This window comes from Solea solea, chromosome 5, assembly GCF_958295425.1.
Source record: "Solea solea chromosome 5, fSolSol10.1, whole genome shotgun sequence".
NCBI classification, from domain to species: Eukaryota; Metazoa; Chordata; class Actinopteri; order Pleuronectiformes; family Soleidae; genus Solea; species Solea solea.
In genome coordinates this window covers 26,524,772-26,546,821 of record NC_081138.1, presented here as the reverse complement: position 1 = coordinate 26,546,821, position 22,050 = coordinate 26,524,772, and the positions used below count along the sequence as shown (strand labels likewise).

General features: G+C 40.4%; 1 protein-coding gene across 3 annotated transcripts; it reads left to right on the top strand.

Moving 5' to 3' along the window:
• Nucleotides 1-6,515: 6,515 nt before the first annotated feature.
• fam120b (family with sequence similarity 120 member B) lies at nt 6,516-21,794 on the top strand. Of its 3 annotated transcripts, none has more exons than XM_058628688.1 (15): nt 6,516-6,802; nt 7,102-7,227; nt 7,617-7,807; nt 7,929-8,062; nt 8,135-8,257; nt 8,459-8,650; nt 9,025-9,292; nt 9,408-9,585; nt 9,701-9,802; nt 10,955-11,127; nt 13,186-13,278; nt 15,921-16,127; nt 17,054-17,210; nt 20,370-20,594; nt 20,735-21,794. In XM_058628688.1, exons 2-15 carry the CDS (start codon nt 7,104-7,106, stop codon nt 20,833-20,835), a joined length of 2,268 nt encoding a protein of 755 aa, XP_058484671.1. In that variant the 5' UTR covers nt 6,516-6,802; nt 7,102-7,103; the 3' UTR covers nt 20,836-21,794. The 3 variants fall into 3 exon arrangements, with proteins under 3 accessions (XP_058484671.1, XP_058484672.1, XP_058484673.1); XM_058628689.1 differs by having other exon boundaries at nt 20,370-20,640; XM_058628690.1 differs by lacking the exons at nt 20,370-20,594; nt 20,735-21,794 and adding an exon at nt 19,554-20,255.
• Nucleotides 21,795-22,050: the final 256 nt, after the last annotated feature.

The following is a 22,050-nucleotide window of genomic DNA, read 5'->3' as shown; positions in this document are numbered from 1 at the left end:
GACGCTGCTCATTTCATTTAACCAGTTGATTTCGGCCCCCTCCTCCTGAATGGCCTACAATGCTCCTATATATGTGGCGTGGCGTAAAATCCTTCTCTTGAAGCCCTTTATTTACACTCAACTTTGAGGTCCATGGTGCTCTCTCTCTCTCTCTCTCGCTTTCTCTCTCTTTCTCTCCTTCCCTGTATTAGGCCAATATACCATCAGTCATTCATCACCATGACGTGGCACACATTTTCCCATTACGCCAGCAAACCGTGACTGAAAGGCATGGTGAGATGGAAAGTGACCCCCACCACCACCAACACCTCCTCCTCCTCCTCCTCCTCGTTCACCAACAACAAGATGACATTTTCCCCTAAAACATAATTTATGCCCGGAGATTTTTCTAATTGTGTCTTAAGGAAACTGCAGGAACTCCTCCCCTCTGATCCTTTGTGTGTGTGTGTGTGTGTGTGTGCATGTGTGTGTTTGTATGCCAGGTATTGGTATGTTGTGGGGACCTGAATCTGTTTACACAGTCAGGTGAGGGTCTTGTGGGGACAAAATCAACTAAATTATTATTATATTTTAAGGTGAGGTTAAAGTTGGGATTAACCAGTAGTAGTTATGGTTAAGGTCAGTCTTGTACAAAGCACCTTAAAGGGATACTTGAGTCAAAGTACATTACCAGAAAATTACTTTGGTAGAAGTTGATGTCACATTTTCATAATATTACTCTATAGCTCTATATAAATACAGTAGTAACAAAGATAGTTCGAGGTCATGTATTGGAGTAAAAGTTGCTAGAAATGTAAATAACAAAGTACAGATATGTGAATTTGGTACTTTGTTATATTACAACGCTGGTTATGGGTAGAGTGTCAGGGAACGTATGTAAGTCAATGTAATGTCCTCTGAAGTCAGGGAAACCAAACTCGCTCCCTCTGTGTGTGTGTGTGTGTGTGTGTGTGAGGACTTGTTGTATTTGGACATGTTCTCCTGTAAACACTGACTTGTCCAGGAGCATTATACAGGATCATGAGGTTCTGGTAAAGTAAGGATGATGATGTAACTTGTGGTTTAAGTTAAAGTTAGGGTTAATTGGTTATGATTAAGATTAATGAACAAAGTCAAAGCAGAGTCTCTCTCTCTCTCGCTCTCTCACTCACCCACGTGTGTGTGAGGTTGAGAAATTGTTTAACTGGAGGTCGATTGTTTAACTGAAGTGCTCTCCTATTGTCTATGTGTGTGTATGTGTAAATGCGTGTGTGTGTGCGCGCGCGCGCACTGGTCCGCGTGTGTGTGTGTGTGAGTGAGACCAGGAGCTCTGTGACACGCGGGGGGTTGACAACAAAAGAAGAGGTCTCGCGCCCCGCCGCCCATTCATCCCTTTCTCTCGCGGAGTAATTCCCATTGATTCTTATTGAACGCCGAGTCGCGAGCCCCTCGGGGGAGAGCTGTGTGATTTGTGAAGGGTCGCGAGGACAAGACACGCCCCTCCTCGAGCCTCGGCCATCTGCTCACCAAACACCACAACACCAAGCAGGCCAGCATACATACCCTCACCTCTCTCTCTCTCCTCTCTAGTTCTTCTGTGATACCCCCCACTTTATCTTCACCCTCAATCCTCCATCCTCTTCCTCTCTTGTCATCCCTTCATCTCTCCCTGCTTTTTTTTCTCTCGCTCTCTCTGCATCCTCTCATTTACAGGCCAAATGCCAGAGGTGAATCTCTGTGGATCCCTGAGCCAAATCACAGTGGAGGCATGCAGTGGGTATGAGGTGGCCATATGGCCAGTGTGTGTGTATGTGTGTGTGTGTGCCAAGAAATGGATGGATGGCCGTCGTGGGAACCTCCACATCATCACCATCACACACACACACAAACACACACACTGTTGCACAGAGCAGCCTGTGGTCTGGTCAGTTGTTGAAAAGTTCACAGCGACTCATTTGATTTGAACCAGAACAAATGTCACAGCTTCTGGTTGCACACGAGAAAAACAACAATCTGGTTTTCACTGTCGATAAAAAACAGCACTGACTGACTTTAGATGTTTCACAGGCTGAAAGAGTTCTTTGGGCAGATGTTAAAAGTCCCAGGCACATAAGAAAAGTCAGATTTGAGTTCCCAGTGTTTGAGGCTGAGCATAATCCTTGCTTACAAATGCAAGAATTGCTCGAGTCGGAGTCGAACCTGAGTGACTTGAGAAGAAGAAGTCAGAGACTCGATGGATGCGACTTGACCAGCAAAAACAACAACAACACTGAGATATCAGAAATACGAGATTCTCCTCCCATCTCAGTCACAAAGACCTGATGCTGCCGATCCCTCACACGCTCTCTCTCAGGTCGGCGGATCAGTCACTGTTAGTCGTCCCTAAGACAAAGAGGAAACTCAGAGGTGACCGCACATTTGCAGTCGCTGTCCTGAAACTGTGGAATAAAGTTGCCTTTGCATATCAGGCAGGCTGACTCACTTCCTGTTTTTAAGTCCTCTCTTAAAACACATTTTTTCTCTTTGGCTTTTAACTCAGTTTGACACAGACATGACATTTGTATTTGTCATGTCTGTGTACAGCACTTTATAGGCTTTATTGTGCTTTGTAAATAAAGTTGGATTGGATCCGGAATGTAGTAACAACACCTGTTCACCCTGATATGGGAGACACATAGTGTGATTTAACATTTCCAATTTTATTTTTACTTTTTCATTCTCCTGCATGTTTCACTCAAGGTTTTTGTTTAGTCAAGTCAAATTTCCCAAACAGAGTCTGAACTTCTCAGTCTTTGTGTCTTGAAAATAAAAAGTAAGCATTTTTGCATTTCAAACTGTTGGTTTGCAGCTATTTAAGGACCATGTCATATTATAATCTGTGTAATTCCTAGTTCTGATGGCAGCTTCATTAAATCTAACTGAGCTTTTCATGCCTTGTATCTCATTACCTTGTCATTTTTGTACACATAAAACATTGATACACTGTCCATCCGTGTTTTCCGTTAAGATGTAATTTTCATTCTGTGGTTTGTAAACGGTCTCTCTGCCGGAGACAAATCCACACTTGGCGATGTGTCGGATCTGTGATGATTACACGGCCACTCCGCCGTCGCATCTAATGTTTGATGTTTGGATTTAAAAACGAGCAAATAAGCAAGTGAGCAAACAAGAAATCCTGCACTGTGAACAAATCGCAGACTCCCTGCTCTCTGAGCCCCCCTGCCCTGTGGCCCCCTGGGGGTCCTTGGCCTTTAGTTTGAGAACCAGTGGCCTCCAGCAGCAGGATTAGCCAGACCAGCTGCCCACAGAGACCCTGGGCTCTGGACACTGACACAAGGCCTGACCCCGGGGTGGCTACGATCAGGGACACTGAGGGATCTGGGCAGCTCTTAGTGTGAATGTGTGTTGTTCATTCAGTTAGACAACTGTTGAGCCAGCTACAGATTTGGGCAGCAGTGCTCTTTGTATGTGTGTGTGCGTGCTTGTATGGTCAATTCTTTCCGGGGGTTAACTGCTGATCCAGTACAAATGGGGGGGTGTTGCGGGGGGTGGGGCAGGGGTTGAGGGCAGTCGTGTGCTCCTGGAACATCTGCCTCTGTTTTCTCCTGAGTCAAGCTTTGGTCAGGAGGAGTGGGGAGGAGAGGGAGGGAGGGAGGCAGTGGGGGGGAGGAACTCAAAGAGGAGGAGACTGGAAAAGAGAAGGACAACTTGGTGGAGGAGGAGGAGGAGGAAAGTGAAAAGGAGCTATGTGATTAGGCAATAGAGCCAAACACTGACCACTACCAATGGGATGCAAGATTATGTAAGTCCAGTGTCAGGGCTGGATATTGTCTCCACATAATATATATGAAGTGATGTTGTTTATATGTGTGCACATGTGTTTTCTGTGCTTTCATTGTATATTTCTGATAGTCTTAAAGGGTTACTTGAGTAAAAGTATGTGGCTTCAGTAGAAGTTGAAGTCACTTTTTATAATATTATTTAAGTAAGTACATTTTAGAAGTAAAGGTGAAAGTAAGGGGGTAGGATTGAGCCATGGTGGCTCAGTGGTAGGGAGAGTTGTTTTCAACTGGAAGGTTGTGGGTTCAATTTCTGGCTCTGCTAGTCTGTTGAGCAAGACACAATCCCATATTGGAGTGTGTGAATGGCGAAACTATAGTGTAAAGCAGCTCATTAAGACTAGAAAAGCTCTGTATAAATACAGACTATTACCAACTATTCTGATTTTATTTGTTAGTAAGCATAAACAGACTCAGTCTCCATAACAACCTACATTTTTTGTGACCTGCAACCCCAAACCGAACCATATTCCTCTTCAAGTACTTGTTTTCTGTCTTAATTTTAATGATATGTCAACGAATTGATCAGACCCTTAATTATCGGCAGCAAACTTGACAAATTATAATTGTTTTAAAAGTAAGTTGAAGTTGCCTAACCCTACAGGTTGTAGTTTCTTATAGTGAAATACTTTCTTCTATTAAAGAAGGTTTTTGAGTTAAATAAAGATATGACTCTGGCAGGTTATGGCAGACTTTGTGATTATTGAAAACATAACTAAATAACCCAGAGACGGATTGACTTACTAGAACAGCTGTTTAGTTGCAGACTTGGTTGTATTTGTGTTATTTGAAGGTTGTGACCCAGAGACTCAGTAACTTGCTTTGTCCAAAGTATATGGTCACCATTTGACTAACCCATTTTTTAAAAATCCTTTACAGTAGACAAAATGATTTAACTACAAACAGACAAACACAGTAGACTACTGTCTTGGAAGCTGATTCGTTGTCATTAGCAACAGCAATGAATTTTAAACTTAATCCTAAAGTGTGTATGCATGTGAAAAATTGGCATTTTGGTCTGATTACTGTGCCAGTAGCTCTAAAATCTGAACCAAAGAGAATGACCTCCTAGTCCACAGCTCATCATTTCTGAACATACATAAATCTGTAGTTTCAAGACGAATGGGCAACAAGGAGAATGAAGAAAGCAGATGCTGATTCAACATCTGGTTCCACCGGTTTCCCGACCTTGTTTCCCAAAAATGTCCTCAGGATTAGATTATTTAAAAATAGAGCTCAAGTGATAACAGCGAGAGGGGTCGTGAAATTTATGGGCCAAGTTCTGAGTCTATGTGGTCTTCAAGGGGTCATAACTTTTTCAATACGATCATTCAGTGCAGATTTACAACACAGCTCCGCCCTTCCTGAGGATCAGTTGACCAGGAGGGGTGGATTGTCCTCCCCGTCCATAGAGCATCTGGCTGGGGGACGACAGATGCTGACAGCTGGACTGACAGCCAGCATATGTCCCCTTTCTTTAGTCCTGCTCTGCTCACACAATAGAACTGAGGGGACGGGGGTGCTTTGTGTTAAGAAGGTAGACCTAATAGCTTGTGACTCTCCATTCTCCAGTGGAGCTTGGAGAGCAATTAGCCCGTCTCTGATCCTAGCCTGGAGAGTTATTATGGGAGGACGGAGCTCACAAAAACCTCAATTGTTAATTCTCATTCATGACACACAAGGATGTTTATTTATCAAATTTGATTACAGCCGTATGATGCTCTCAACTGGGTTTTCAAATTGTGCCACAAGGATACATTTTGTATTTCATATTTGTTATATAATGTTTTAATAAAACTGCTTAGTACTATTTGTACTTCACATAGTACTGCTTGTCAAAGTACTTTTTATTTGAAAGGGGCTATATGTTAACTATTACTGTTATAACTTCTGTAATGTTTTTGTCACTAAATGTCTGTCGATCTGTGAGCAGCATAAAAGCCTCAGTGAAAAAGTCAAAAACAGACTTGGATAAAGTTTTCTTTAAACAATTGCCAGATATTATTATTATTTATTGCACATTTTCCTTTCGTAACTTTAACTTTTATATCAAGGGTGTATTGTGGTGTATTTTGTGGGGGCCTGTTCAACTGAAGGGACATTTCCTCCTTAACTACACACATGCTATTTATTTATTTGTTTATTTTTCAGTTTAATTTTTGCCATTCATGTGTATGGGGTCATTATAGATAGCTACAAGCCATTAGGACTGGTCACAATTCAAGTTCAAGATATTTACAACTTCATTCTGAATATCTGAAACTTAATTTAAGATATCTAAATAGGACAGTGTAGATATCTTCAATTTAGGATAATCAAATAAAGATATCATGAACTTGAATTATGACTAGTCATAATGACGTTATAGATAGCCTATCTATAACTGGAATTAGACACATCTACAATACCTGCATCTGAATCTCAATTGACAATGACAAACCCCATACACTGTATACCCCATATACATGAATGGCAAACATGACGTCAGTCTCACGTAAAAAACTCAATTACGGATATCTGTGACGTCATTTTGACGATGTCTTAAACTATAGTTTTGTCTAAGTAAGAATTACGTTGCAGATATCTTTAAAAAAACATCCTGCCTAACAATTAAACTTTGAAACCGCTCGCCAAACACACTTGTTTGAGTCCATGCGCCGAGCACGTGTGCTTGTTTAGCAACGTGATGACGTCACACGCAGACCAGGAAGCTATTTCAGTAACTCTTCCGAGTTAGCTTAGCACTTTACAAATGCTGCTCTTGTCTTTATTTCAAAGTAAACTTTGAGCAGGATTTGATATAAGGCGGTTTGGTTTGTAAAGTTCGGGCACGTCGGTGCGCCTGAAACGATGAGTTTATCGGCAGGAAACTACGCTAACTCTTAGCATTCTGGTCCATTCTCAGTGAGCACTGAAGCTAACTGTTTACATACTCATTCCCAGTGAGCAGTGAAGCTAACTGTTATCATTTGCACTGAGCTGAGGTAAGATTTAGCTTTGTTTGTGGTTGGAACGGATGTATTCTATCATAATTGTCTCCTGCTTTATGAGAGTTTGCACTGGGTCTCATGTTGCACTGACTTCTACTTTATTTTCCTTATATTATTTATCTGTCTCTCTCTCTATATATGTGCACCACTGACCAGAGCAAATTCCTAGTATTGTGTGAACTTTACCTGGCAATAAACCCGATTATGATTTCATGTTATTAAAATGATTCCAGTGAAAGAGTCAGACCCTCTTTTTCTCAGTATGTGCTTGGGTTTCTCTTCTCTGTCTGCAGACATGGGTGTGAAAGGTCTTCAGGGGTTTATGTACACTTGCTGTCCTGAGGTCTGTGTGACTGTGAACCTGAGAGAGATGGCAGCTCAACATGTTGCCAGAGGCTCAGCCACAGCCAACAGCTCAGGTACAATGATGGCAAAGGGTCCAGGTTCATTTGCTCTGTGCAAGTATTTGTGATTTGATTGTAAAAGTCTAAACGTTTTCAAACCATCACCTCGTGCACTGTGTCCCTTTCTTGTCTCAGAAACTCAGCTAAAACCACATTTAAAAACAACTGGAGATATTTGCAGTGTTACACCAAACCATTCTGATACAGTCAATACAAATTTGGATGGTCTCAAACTTAATATACATAGAAATATACTGAAAAGGCTCACAGTCCCAGTAAGCTGTACTGGCTGCACTGGGGTAAATGTTTTGAAGATGTTGGTACCTTTGCAAATCAGACATATCATGATTACTGACAGTTTACATGCTGGATGTTCAACTAATACATTGTGTTTTCTCTCCTAGACCCCACACTTGTTGTGGATGGTATGGCCTGTCTGTGTCACTGGTACTCGTGTAAGAACTGGGTGTGTGGGGGGCAGTGGAGGGAATACATGGATGTCCTGAAGAGCTGGGTGGGAGCATTTGACTCTGCTGGCATCAGATTGGTCTTCTTCTTTGATGGAGTGGTGGAGGAGCAAAAGAGACAAGAGTGGGTGAGGAAAGAAAGAATTTTTTTTACTAATTGTTGGTCATTTTTTTTATACATGTACAGCAATCTATTCCATTAAATTAATGTATGCTCTTTTGAATACTATCATCCTCTCCTGTCTGTAGGTGAAGAGGAGACGCAGAGTAAATGGAGAAATTTCTAAAATATTTAATTATATTAAGACACATGGGGAGCAGCCGGGTAAAAATCTCTTCTCCCTTCCCTCTGCTCTGGCAACGTTCACATGCTTTGCTCTGAGGTCAGCATTTATACAAACATCTATAGTTACAGGTTGAGGATAATATACTGATTTTATTATTATTCTTTGCAGGTCACTGGGTCAGGAAGTGTTTTGCTCAGTGAAGGAAGCTGACTATGAAATTGCCAACTACGCTCGTCAGCATAGCAGCATGGGCATCCTGGGACAGGACTCGGACTTCATCATATATGACAGGTTTGTCAAACTTTGATGTAATTGCATTTTGTTGGAATGCCATGTCAAGTTGCATGTTGGTTGTTGAATACCAATACGGCTCATCTCTGATATTTACGCAACACACAGTATGGCAGCATGACAAGTGTGTGTGATATGCCATGATTATGTGAATTACTAGAACTGATTAATTGTAACATGTTTTTTGTTTTCTTTTTTCAGTGTCCCTTACTTATCAGTGGAAAAGCTGCAAATAAACAGCCTCACCACTGTCTTGTATGACAGACAGAGGTTCTGTCGAGCCATCGGACTAACTACTGCTCAGTTACCTCTGCTGGCTTGTCTCCTAGGCAATGATGTGGTGTCAGAGGGGCAGATGCAGCACATTCGAAACGATGCTGTGGCAACATACAGGTGCCTAGGCGTTTATGTCATATTCGATTTTTGTTCTAATTGATATAAATACCACTGGACACCCAGTGGACACCAGTTTGAATACCAGTTATGTGGAGTTTCCATGTTCTAGGTTCCATTTGGGTACTCTGGCTTCCTTTCACGGTTCAAAAACTTGTGCTTTGGTGATGAGGGCACTATAAACTGACTATAAGTCTGAATGTGAGCATGAATAAGCGTTTGCCTCTGTTGCTGGCCCTGGCAACCTGTCCAGATTGTGTCCCTCTTTAGAAAATGTATTTCAACTTCATAACTTCATCTTATTTAGATGTTTGACAATAAGCCAACCTGATTAAGTTTCAGTCACATGACATCTTTGCTTCATTGTTTCCCAGGAAACACGATCTTGCTCCACACCACACTCCTCGTGGTCAGATGGTCCTGGCTGTATCCAAGCTTGTAAGCTCTTTGTGGGGCAGAGACGAGGAAGAGCCTGGGCAAATTCTCCAGTCCATGAATCTATCTGCTCCTCAAAGAGAGCTGCTGAAGAGGGGGATCTCCTTCTACATCCTACCCGGTCAAGAAGCATTTCAGCGATGTGACATCCCTTTACATCCCTCTGCCTCTGCCTTTGAGAAATATGTTAGTCCGGAGATATTAAAGGTATGTATTACATACAGAACATGTGCAGTATTTGTAATTTAGAAGTCTCCTAAGATCCGAGGGTACCAGATGCAAGATCGCATATATATTTTGTCTGTCGTGTGGTTTTCCCCAGGCATGCACAGAGAAGCATGTAACGACGGAGGGTTTTATGGTTTACCATGTGTTGTGTGCTGGAGTCATTCAATGTAGCAACACTTTGGAGGATGAAGAGGACACTGAACTGCTTCCTCAGGCTCTCGTCTACAAACCCTGTAGACAGCACATTTACGGACTGCTGCTTGGTCACCATGGTAAGACGGTGAACTTACTGCAGGGATGACATGAATATACTCAAAGACAAACAGACATTGTAAACACATGCTTATCAGTGGTGTGTTTTGTTACTCGTTGTTTTTTGTGTTTTAGGCAGCACAGTTGACTCTCCAGTGATTAGAGAATGGTTTGTCTACCCTGGAAACCCTCTGACGGAACCGGACATGGTCCACCCTGTTCAAGTCAACCCTCCATGTATGGCACCCGGAAATTTCTTACTGTCTTTTCTCTCTGTTTTCCCAAAATAGGGACAAGACAGAAAATGAGCTCTGCTGAATTTTAACACTTTACAATGCTTGTTATACAAAGCAACAAAATGAATCATTCAACTCTACCAAGGAGGTTATGTTTGAGTTTCTGTTTGTCTATAAGCTCCACGATTACTGAACTAGGGTTGGACCATTACCCATGGAAGAACAGCAGATTTGATTTAGGGAGGATATAGAAATATTTTGCTTGTGTCCTTAACATTATGAGTTGGTACTTTTTGTAAGACAAGATGAGTTAAGAGAACATGGAATATAGAAACATATTAAATATCAAGATAATAAAACACAGCAAAAGAGCCACTGTAAGCATGATGTACTTGGTGTCCATGGTACACAGGTTAAAGAGAAAAAAAGCACACTAGTAAGAAAAGTTGATAATGTAAGAAAAAATGTTTTCCAGGAGAAAGACTGAGTTAGAGGAGAAAAGTCTTAAAATTCAGTGACAGCTGCTTCAATAGGCTGCCACTGGGCATGCGACATCTTGGGACCATACTCTTCGTATTCCATGTTCACAGAGATTTGCGGGGTCTTTCTGCTATATCTGTATTTCCATTGATACTAAAATTAGGGTCCACGATGTCCTTGGGTTGCAGACATACCTACTCGAGCTGACCACTGCTGAGGTGTGTTAGTAGAGGTTTGTGGACAAAGTGACAACTGGTGAATTTTGAAGTCGCAAGATTAGCCTTCACCACGTTGAGGTTTTGTGCCTGGATATTCACAGACGTCACCTGCAACCAGGTTCCTATTGGACAATAGCAGCCGTCAAATACACCGGTGCCCTGTCTCCACATATGTGCCATGGTTTATCATTTATTTTCTTCTAAATGAGAAACATAATTTATAAAGTTAAAATCATGCTCTATTGAAGAAGATCTGAAACTAGTGGTTGAATTCTTCAACTCCTTACCTTACTGTCTATGCTCAAGACTCAAACTATCAGCATTGTAATGTTGAATGAGGTCAGTAAAATGGAATTTGAAGTCGTTAAAAATCTGCTTTCATCATGGCATCTAAAACCAACCACGCTCACAGAGCTTTTGCTGTCGATTTGTTTTTTTGTCTTTTTCATTTGTAGGTGGTCATCCCAGTCTTGATTTGTTGTGGTTAGGCACTGATCCTAATGTTTCTGCCCTTCGCCTGAAATCCTTCTTGACCATTTTTGACTGCCAGGAGTTGTCTGAGTTGTACGGCACCATTGAAGACTCTCTCCTGGCTGCGTTGTGTTTGGTCAGTTTCATAGTCCTGCAGGTAATGTCATCTCTTTCTTCCGTATTCTTGGGGTAATGTTAAATGGTATTTTAAATGAAATCACTGGAAAAGAAAACACTTTCAATCCAGCCAAAACCCTGAGGGATAGATTTGTACATAAGGCCCAGTGATTTCACCACTGGACTTGATCTCATCATATTGTCATATCTAATACATTTTGTAGGCAATATTTGTGTTTTACAAACAAATTACTCTTTTTAAAATAAATTTCAATAGAAAATTATTTTTTGCAGGGCTGCATGTTTGGCTCAGTGAACAAGTGAAGCTGTTGAATGAAACTGTTGTTCACCATAGACTTCAGTTTGTTTTAGACCTTTCAGCCAAGATAATGTGGGTAAATGCGTTAAAAAGCGACACCTGGTGATTTTATGTAAACAGAATAAAAGACCTATTGCGTTTAGTGAGAATTACACACACACGTCAGCTATTGAAATGGATTACAAACAGTTATTTGGTTCTTTTGTGAACTTGTGATGTGAAGTCAAACATGACTTGTTGACGTCTGTGTTGTGTTGTATTGTCATGGCTTGATGTCAGCCATTATCACCCTGAGTGCCCAGTTAAACCACAGACACTGGTCTTTTTAGTTTAATGTCAACAAGAGCTCTGATAACGGGCTTAGAATATTTAAAAAGAGATTTAATTTGCTTCACATCTTTTCTGTTTTTTATTTTGGTTGTAAATTTTAAACTACAAACATACATGCTCTTTGTAAGCCTGTTGGTCTGCTTTGATTTTGTGAAGTATGTGAAAGGAGCAGAGGTTTGTGATGTTTACACGTTTTTTTTATTGACGTCAACTGATGGAGCTGAGGTCACAACAGATCAGAGGATGAGATTACCTGGATGAAGGGTCTTATAGCATTTTCCAGAAGATAAACAAAGATTATTATGGACTAATCTGTCATGTGGGTAACTAATTGTAAACTGGTCATGAATTCAATCAAGAGTGATTACCAAACAAACACTTTTTCTTCGTTGAAGAAATAATTTTAAATAGTATTTCAAAGCAACACGATGCAACTTTTTCTAACCTCAAAATAGCTACTTGGTTTTTCGTACCCTTAAAAATAAGCCTTTTATATGAACCATAGGCAAGGGCCTTGCTTTACAGAGGCTGCCATGCTGCGCCACCTTACTTCTGCAGCAGCCTCAATAGACAAACCGTCCAGAGCGTGCATTTTTTTGTGTCTAGACATAGAAGCTTACTATTCAAATGAAGAACAACAACATCCCTTTGTAAGAAGAAGTCCTCTGTTGTTACAATCTGGAGTCTCATTATTAGAGTTCATTGATTCTTGCACACTGTGCCTTTTAAAGAAAATGTAGACAGTATCTAAAATCTACTTTCACTGAGTAGTGATTGCTACAGCAGTCTTGAAAAATTTACTTAATGTTGCAGTTACTAAAAGAAACCCTCATGGATGAACTGTTTGTATTTGAACCTACAAATATAGGAAAAGCACTGAGTTATAGACAAACAGATGAGCAGTAAAGTTGAACCACGTTGGGTGTTTAGACCTCTGTATGTTTTTAAGACAGTTTCACCTTTAAGAAGTTGTTTCTCACATACTATTTCCTTCCTTCTCATCCTTTTCTATAAAAGATAGAAATACAGGTTCAGTTTTCAGTCTTTTTATTGGCAGCCGTATCAGGCACGGACAGACTTTAGTACCGGCAGAGATTTCAGTACAGACAGAGGACAGTCAAAGTTAAAATGGACAAGTGACGAGTCGGAGCAGCTGCATGTAGACAATCAAAGATGAGACAGACAACAGTAGCTGTTGTCATCTGATTACTGCTGCATTCACATTCCCTCGTCACTCGTCTGATTGAATGGCTTCAGGGCTTGTTTGTTTTGAACACACAACTGGGCAGCCTCGTTTCTGTATTCAGCATTGTGTCTTTCTCTGTTGAATTGCTGCACCGAGAGCAGACAAAACAAACGGAACCCACGTAAGAACACACACTGGAATGTTATTTAGTTTGTAAACCATATTATACATATATATATTCTGCTCTATATGTGTGTTATCAGATGCAGTCGGTGTCTCAAGAGGATGTGGATGCTTACCTGAGTCAGTGTATCTGTCTGAGCATGAAATCTTCTCAGGAGCTTCAGCAGATCAAGGTCAGTTAAAAGAACAACTACCAACAACCCTCTCAATGTCATGATTTTATGTCTCAATTTGTGCTGTGTTGTTTCCTGTTGGTGGACGACAATGTTCGCTGTACAGCAAACAAGTTTCACAGTAAACAAACACAGGGTAGAAAGATTTTTTTTCCAGTTATGGAAAGTGAAAAAGAAATGAGAAGAAAATACAGTTTAAACAAATACAAACAACAACTAACAAAACCTGTAATAGTTGTGCAGTATTGAAACTGTTTGTAGGACCAGATTAAAATGTGCTTAACAAGTCTCTAATTAAAACAGATGACTCACAGTATTATTAGATTAAGGAGAGAGAAACTATAAATCATTTAGATTTTCACCTTTACCTTTGTAAAAGTTTAAAATAAAATGGGATTTCTTTTCACATGCACATTTTGAAGCGTAAAAGTTATTTATTTAAAAAAAAAAAAAAAAACAACAATTGGAAACAATTGATTTTGCCAATAATGAGAGCATCACCTAAATAGCATTTTGGACATAATTATTATTATCATAAATGTATGGCTCTTTTCAGACAGAGCAACAAACCTGTCTTCGAGACTTCAGTCACTGTTCATTTACATGACATTAGAAAAAAAATAATTATTGTACTAGTTGGAATAACATCACAACTTTTAAAATAAATATAAAAAATACATATATGAGTCTGAGAAATTTGATTTAGTCAAATTTCAGTCGGACGAGCACAAATTCAGGCTGATAAGGAGACTGATTGTGTGCTCTGTCAGCTTAAAGAATTTAATACTTTAAAGTTCATGGATGGTCGGAAGACCCGGATATGCTAAAAACTAACAAAATAAACCAGGAACCGCCTAATACTAGCAAGCTGAAAGGGGGCGTGTCGCCACCTAGTGTAGTGGAGGTGGACACACTCCAGCCAGAGACAAGAGCTTACGTCCAACGGGAACATTGCACTCTGTGACACCAGCATCACAGTCAGCTGTGCTTTACCAGTCTCTGGGAAAACAGCTGTGCCGTTTGCTGCCTTGTTGTAGCTCCATTTATTTTTACAGCTTAATTACCATACTTATGCCTAGTAATTTGTATTTTTGCTGCTTGTCTGTGTGCTACACAATAATTAGGGCTGGCGTTGATTTGATTATGCTGTCTGGGAGAAGCTCAGAGCTGCAGGACGAGGGTTAACTGGGTGACTATTGTATGGATTACCTAAACACATACACACACTGATGTTGGTGACAAAATGTTTATGGTTTAACTGAGTGTGCATCATGCTCGCTTAAAGAGATAGTGCAGGGTTTTTTTGAAGTTACACATTTTCAACACTGACATCACTGAGGGCTCTGCCATGTCCAAGAAGCAGCCTGGGAGCCACACACTCACTCTTCGTGCTTGTATAATGGGACAGTCACAGAAGTCAAATTGAATGGCGAAGCCTAGCTACAACCGTAGCCTGACTTAACTGTGTATAGAAAGGTACTGACTGAGAGAGAGAGAGAGAGAGTGCGGGTAACAGTTGCCTCTCTGTCCTGGCTGACGTTCACCACATGGAGCTATTCACACTCACACGTTTGCAGACTCTGAATGCCTGGATGGACAGACACACACACACACACACACACACACGTGCACACACTCACTGTTCTGTCTTTGTCTTTGTGAGTTCTCATGTTCCTCTAGTTTTCACTCTCTTACACCTTTTCCTGATCTTTATCTCTTTGTGTTACACTTGATGTCTTGTGTCTCCGTCTCTCTCGCTCTCTCTCGCTCTGTGGTTGTGTTCTTCCTCCAGGCTTTTGTGTGTCTGTCGAGGGGTTCATTGTTTTCTGAAGGTGAAGCTGTGTTTGACTGGAAGCAGGTGGCAGGCAGGCCTTACTGTGTGTGTGTCTGTGTGTGTGTGTGTGTGTCCAGGTAATCCTTGTTATCAGTGCTAGGTGCCAGAGGACAGGTGAGAGCAGAAAACACACACACACACACAGAGAACATCTGCCTGCTGTTATCGTAGCCATCCGTCTCTTTACTTCCCAATCATCTTCTCTGCCCTTTATTGTCTTGCACCATTGTCTTCTTTTACTGGCTTTTATGATCTTAATTGTTAACCAACAAAAGAATTGAATGATCCACAGCAATATAAAATTGTGCACCAACATTGTGTGTTTATAACAGGAGCATGGTGTTAATACCAGGTCTGGACAGATCCTCAGTCTCAGGGATTAAGATAAGATAAGACTTTTTATTTATTTGTCCTACAGTGGGCAGACAGTAAAGATAAATATAATAAATAATAAACATGCATTACCAAAAAATGTACAATATATTAACACTTAGACATTTAAAAATGAGTTAAATAGAATGTAGAATGTACATTATAGACAGTTTGCAGAATACACACAGCATGGACTTGATTTGACAGTAAATAAAGGACAAAATTTATCAACACAGTATCTAATCAAGCTAAAGACTTTTCTGTCAAATTAACACAATTTTAATTTAATAAAGTGGGCCGAGACCTGTTTGTGGTTCAGAAAAGTCTCTTTGTATATTGAAAGTACAAGTTTGAAGATTCACCAAAGTAGCCAGCCTTGTGATAAAGATGCACGACCGACCACCCAAAATAATGTTTCCTTTATTTTCACTTCCAGCTGCCTTTCCTCTCCAGTCGGGCAGTGCAGCTGGGATCTCTCTACGTCCGAGGACTGAGCCATCTGCTGGGTGCTAACTGTGCCAGTGGCTGCCCGTTGCCCAACGCCGCCCTGATGCCTTGGCACAGCTTTGATGGACAGCTGTTCCACTCCAAATACATGCTGGCTCATAGTGGAGCAGAGAAAACCGTGCTGCTGGACAGTGATGTGAGTGAAGACAGGAAAACAAATAATGGAATATGTGTGCGTGCATGTCTTTCTGTACTTATGAGCATCATTATTGGTTCAAAGCCGTTGTTGTGAAGACATTTTAACTGGTCCATGTAAGTAAGACTATAGGAGGAGGGTGAAGAACTGGTTTTAGGGTTAGAAGTAGTTTAGGAAAAGATGAATTCAAACACCTGCAGGTGATACTGATAGAGATTTATTTCTGGGTAAGGCTAAGATAAGGGTTTGGGTTGAGGTTAAGGTAAGAAGATGAGTCCTCACAACCAGAGAGACATGACTGTCTGTGTGTGTGTCCGTGTGTTTATACTTGAATGTATATCTTCATGAGGTCCACAAAACTTAAACTGTAGGATATTTTTATTAATATTAATAATGATAATAGTAATTTTAACATTTTAAGTCAAATTGAACCCTAATAAATATCTTAAGGTGTTATGCCTAGTCGGGCAGAGAACACAAAATCACAACAAATATGAATGAAACAATATTCGACGAAGACAAAAGACAATTGAATTACATTTGAAATACATTTTTGGGAAAGTGAGGACATTTAGGCTGGTCCTCACAAATGAAAAGTGTTTGAGTGAAAGTGTTTTTTTGTGGATTAAGACCTGGTTTTAGTGTTATGGCTGGGCTAGGGTTAGGGCTGTTTGGCTTAAGTTTAGGCATTTTGTTTGTTGGTTATGTCTCCAAGTGACCTCACTAAGAATGCTGGGTGTGTCTGTGTGGTTGAGACTGTTCTGAGCAGAGAATCCATATATATATATATATATATATACATATATATATATATATATATATATATATGTATATATGTATACATACATATATATTTATGTTAATTAATATAATTTAATACTGTATGTGTAATCTGTAGTGTTCTATTGTTTTTCCTTTCCCTCCAGTCCTCGCGCCTGTCCTTGTTTCTCCACCTGAGAGAGAAACTTATAGAAACCTGTAGGAAGAGAGGCAGAGTCCTGCAGTCCAAACCAAGAACCAACAACGCACCAGCACCAAGTCATAGAACCACGGCAACACCTGGATACAGAGCGAGACGCGCAGGTGAGCATCTTTTGTACATGTATACCACCTTCCAACTGCTTCAGACACCTGTTTTTAATATTAAGTTTATGTATTATTTTTTATTTAAGACGAGGAAGTGCACTGCAGTGCAGACACAAAACGCAGGTTGGACAGATGGATCATAAATGTTTAAGTTAAGCAATTTTTTGTATCATTTGTAATTATTAAACTGTTTAATTTTACCAGAGGTAGGGGGAAAAAAAGAAAATTATATTGGCCAAAACAAATTAGCCTCTTATTATGGACATAGGCTGCATTGATTCCTAAAGGTCGACAACGGCCAAAGAAAAACCTGAATCAATCAACCTCTCAAAGTCGTTCATGTTTTCAAATTGTTCCACATTTAATTTAAAACCTGAAATGTTCAGTTCATCTCACCAATAACCTTTATATTTTGTTGATATGTCCTGTGTTTTAAAGGTTATTAATCCGCTCTCATGTCTTCTCTGTTCTTGTTCTTTACTCAACATCCCCTGTGTTTGTGATTGCTTTCTGTGTGCTGTAGTTATGCTGCCAGGACTCTTTGGAAATACACTTTTTTGGTCTTCAGACAAACATTTTGATCTGAATTACGAAATGTTAGTGTTTTCGGGGGACGCTGGTGGCCCAGTGGTGTAGATGCTTATCATAAAACCACTTTGTGCAAATCTGACAATGGTACATTTGTTTGCATATCAGATCGTCTTTCTCCTGCCCGTTGACTCTCCAACACAGAAAATGCCAAAAGGCATGTTATAAAAAGAGAAATGATGTTGTCTGTATTACTCTTCGTGCTCCAGTGGTTGAGTTTGTTTGTTTTAGAGCTAGTGTTTGTTTCTAATCATTGTCCACTGTGTACACAGACACAAAGAGTCTTCTCTGATCTGAGCTCCAAATATGAAAACCTGATGAAAATGCCCGTGCAGCTCATCAGTGAAGGAACTTTATAATCTGACAGTTGATCTGTGGTTGTAGTCCTTTGCTGCCCCTCAAAGAACCACATTACCCAGAGGGCTGTGCTGTAACCAGCTCCATGTGTGCTGCGGCCTCCGTGCATACCACGCTGTGCGTGTGCACGCTCTGGGTCCGAGACTTGCTTTGTCAGTGCACTAGTAATAGCAGGTTTCTGTTTATAGGCTGGGAGAGCTCTATTTTAAGACACACAACAAGACGAACTGATTACAGGCTTCTTTCTTCTCTCCCCCTCCCTCTGCTCCCCGGTCCCCTCACTCATTCCCCCTGTTTCCCTCTTCATTCTTTTTTTTTTGTAATCACCCCTCTTTCTTTACTCTCATACTGCTGCTCTTGCTCTTTTATCGCTGTTATTTTTCCTTGCTCTTCTGACACGCTTCCAACTGATTTGTGCATACTTTCCAAATGTTGCTTTCCACAGTAGTGTACACTACAGGCCGAAAGCCAAATTCAGCTCCCCAGTTGTAGAAGATGCAGCTCAGCAGCAGCCTGTGAAATTCAATCCTGTTGTTCCTCTTCAACCCGCCGACTTGTAAACCTTTTGCAACCGATTTGCTCCGTGCCATGTCGATGCAGAGTCTCCGGGTTTGCGCCAAAGTGTCTGCCTCTTGCCCAAGTCAACCCATGTTGGGTCTCACAAGGATGTTTCTGGTTTTATAGATGGAAGGCTACACTCTTTATACCTCAGTGTTTCATTTCTGCCAGACACAGACACCAATCATTACCACAGAACTGTGGGGATATTGTGTGTGTATGTCGGAGAGACAGAGATGAAGAGAGAGTATGTGTGTGCGTGAGAGTAGTGGTGGCGCTATGTGGTATCGTTGAGGGCCCGGTTTGGTTTTTGTTTGGAATCAGGCCTGATGTTTAGTCTCCTCAGCAAATACCTTCTCTGCCTGCCTGCCCTCACAATTACACTCCAGCAGTGTAGCCACTAAAGCTGCTCTCTCGTTTCTGTCCAGTTTAAAAGTGCAAAAAAAAACTAAATGAAAACAATCCTTATTTTCAGATCCACTCACACTCACTTTGGACCATATTTGACTCTGAATAAGAGCAGCGGTGTTCTTGTAATCTCTCCTCCACTCTGCCCTCTGATCATATTCATTTTTAACAACCCACATTTGAATCATCTAATGCAGAAATTACTTCTACTTACCTCAGTCTGAGATTTCTCTCCAAACTGTCTCCCTCCTCTGGTTTTACTCTAAATCTAAATCAGAGAGACTTTTCCACGTGCCAGACTGTTCACTTGTGTACGGCCTTTGATTGATGGTAGGATGGGGGGGGGGGGGTGACCTGATTTAGCCTAACAAGCCCACAGCTCCTTTTTTTTGGTAAAAGCCTAAGTCTAACCTGATGTTTTATTTTCAGCACTTCTTAACTGGATTGAAATCTGCCACATCTGTCGAGAGTTCCTGAAGTTATACGTTTGTTGGAAGCGTTTCAGAAAGCCAGCGTTTTACTTATACATGAAGTTAATCACATTTATTTAATTCATGACAGAAAACTAAAAAGCTGCTGTTTGTTGACAGTTGATGAGGAGATCCATAGCCATTTGGCTTCATGGGATGTTATTGTTCGCTTAAATATTCTGCATTTGGCTCCGGCAGCTTTTGTTAGGATTCATGGTTGTGTTGTTTTTTTTCCTGTGATATGGAATGTGTGTTCTCTTGTTTTGTTTTTTTCTTCTTTGTTTTGTTTTCATGTGTTTTTTTGTTTTTTTTTTGCTCCGTGGGTAGCCTTCAAATAATTGTGGACAAACTTTAAAGCAAAGTCGTGACTGAGTGCGTGATTGCGTGGGCGCATGCACAGGGATATTGTTATATTGAAAAGTTGGAACTCAAGTATAAATAGTTGTAAAATGTGACTTATCACTCAGTTCAAGTCCAGTCCAAGGCTGTGGTAGTTACTGGAAATATGTATCTGACGACAACAACGCACTATTTCATCAGGAGAAATGAAACAATTAAAGAATTACCTGTGATCAAAGACGTGACATTGTTTCACATTTGAAATCGGAGGATTTAGTCCAAGAAAACCAGGAACATTTTCTGAGTTCTGACCTCTGTTTTTACTTATATTCATATTTTTCGATTGTAAATAATTGCATTTTTAGTCTTTATTTATACTTGTATATCTATATTTATACGAAGTCCCTGTGGCAATAAACCGGATTCCCATGTTCAGGTTGGCCTTCAGGTGGTGGTGAGCACCAGAGAGGGACAGGAGAGATGACGGGAGGTGGATGGAGGAAGCAGGAGGAGGAAAGAAGAGACCAGAGTGAATATGGAAGCAGAGAGAGACTGTGGGAGAGAGGACGAGGAGGAGGCCAACATTTCAACCCTCACTTTCACCCAAACTCCTACAGTGGAAATCCACAGTACACGAGCGGTTCTCCCAGACAGTACATAGGTCAGTCACACCGCAGAGGCAGAGGACGATACCACCTGGCCCCCAGGTAACAATGGCACGGTCCATAAATAAATGTCTCCCTTTTGAGTTTCCTCTCCTTCACGTTACGTTTCCTCTGTTTCTGTGTCTTCTGCACTCAGGTGGTCTCAGCCTCCTGCACCTGGAACATAACTCTCTCGACTCTGAACAGAGAGGATTAGCGGTGAGAGCTTGGGGAGTTAAGAGGATGGGAAATATGTGATGAAAGAAGAGAAGGAATCAGATTTCTCTGAACAAACTGATTAGTGAATCACCCATCAGGAATGTTTGTCTAAAGGATGCACTAGGTAGAGAAATGGGGATTGAGAAGGGTCAGTATTAAGAGACTATTTTAATTTGAATTTGTATATTGTATATATAAAGCAGTCCTTATACCAACTAATCATGCATCTCAGGGAAACATACTTGTCATATTTTGAGTTCAGAGTAAGTTGGCAAGGAATTATAGAAATGTGGGATTTTACCCTGAGAAGTGGATTAATGGTTAATCCTCCAGCCTGTTGTTACCTCTTATCTTTGACTTTAAAAGGCAAAGATCTTAAAAGCTTGTGTATCCAGTGCCATAATCCTTTTAAAGTCATGGTTTGAAGTGGAAAAACAGTCATGTAATATAAGCTGTTACAGGAGTCAATGGTCTCTGCTCCTTTTTTTCTGCTCGGCTGTTTGTTACAGAGGAAGATGATTGATAATTTAAACATTGAACTCTTGACTGTAAAGGTCTTTAGGGCTTTATGCACACTGTGATTCACACCATACAACCCCTGTGTGTAGTAATTGTCCCCCACAACATCACTTAATTTCATATTGAATGAATTATTTGATTAATTATTTTGGTCCATAAAATTGTAAAAACCAGTAAAACATTTTAAAAACTCACGACATTCTCATCAATTCTTCTCAATCTTGTTTTAACCACAAAGCAGTTTTTCTGGTGTCTTTGTTATATGAATGAAAAAAAAACCTAGAAAGTATTTACATGTAAGACTCTGAGGAGTCACAGATGTTGAATTTAAAAAGATTAAGTGATCAAATTATCTGGCTATTAATTTGGTAATCATCTAATATAGGGATGCATGGATACCACTTTTTCTGACTGAGTACAAGTATGATTACTTAAGTTTTAGTACTTGTCTATACTGAGTATTAAATAATTAAATTACAGCACAGATTTGCCTCACATTATTGTGTTTTTATTTTTGTACATTTCAATTTAAAAAAATAAAGAACGTCTGTGACATCCATCTGAAGTTAGCAAAGTCACTTTTATGGAAAATTCATGGAGCCTTTCCATTCATCATATTGTTATTATGTAGACATATCATTTCACTCTTTTGAGCGCAGTGCAAGAGAAATTTGCATTTTTGATTTATTGGAAAAAACAGTTTTGACACTTTCCCGGGGGCAAGACATTTATTTC

Coding starts and splice junctions, on each gene's coding strand:
- fam120b (XM_058628688.1), top strand. CDS start 7,104: ATGGGTGTGAAAGGTCTTCAGGGGTTTATGTACACTTGCTGTCCTGAG. Junction 8,063..8,134: donor TTCACATGCTTTGCTCTGAG/GTCAGCATTTAT, acceptor TATTCTTTGCAG/GTCACTGGGTCAGGAAGTGT. Junction 9,803..10,954: donor TGTTCAAGTCAACCCTCCAT/GTATGGCACCCG, acceptor TTTCATTTGTAG/GTGGTCATCCCAGTCTTGAT.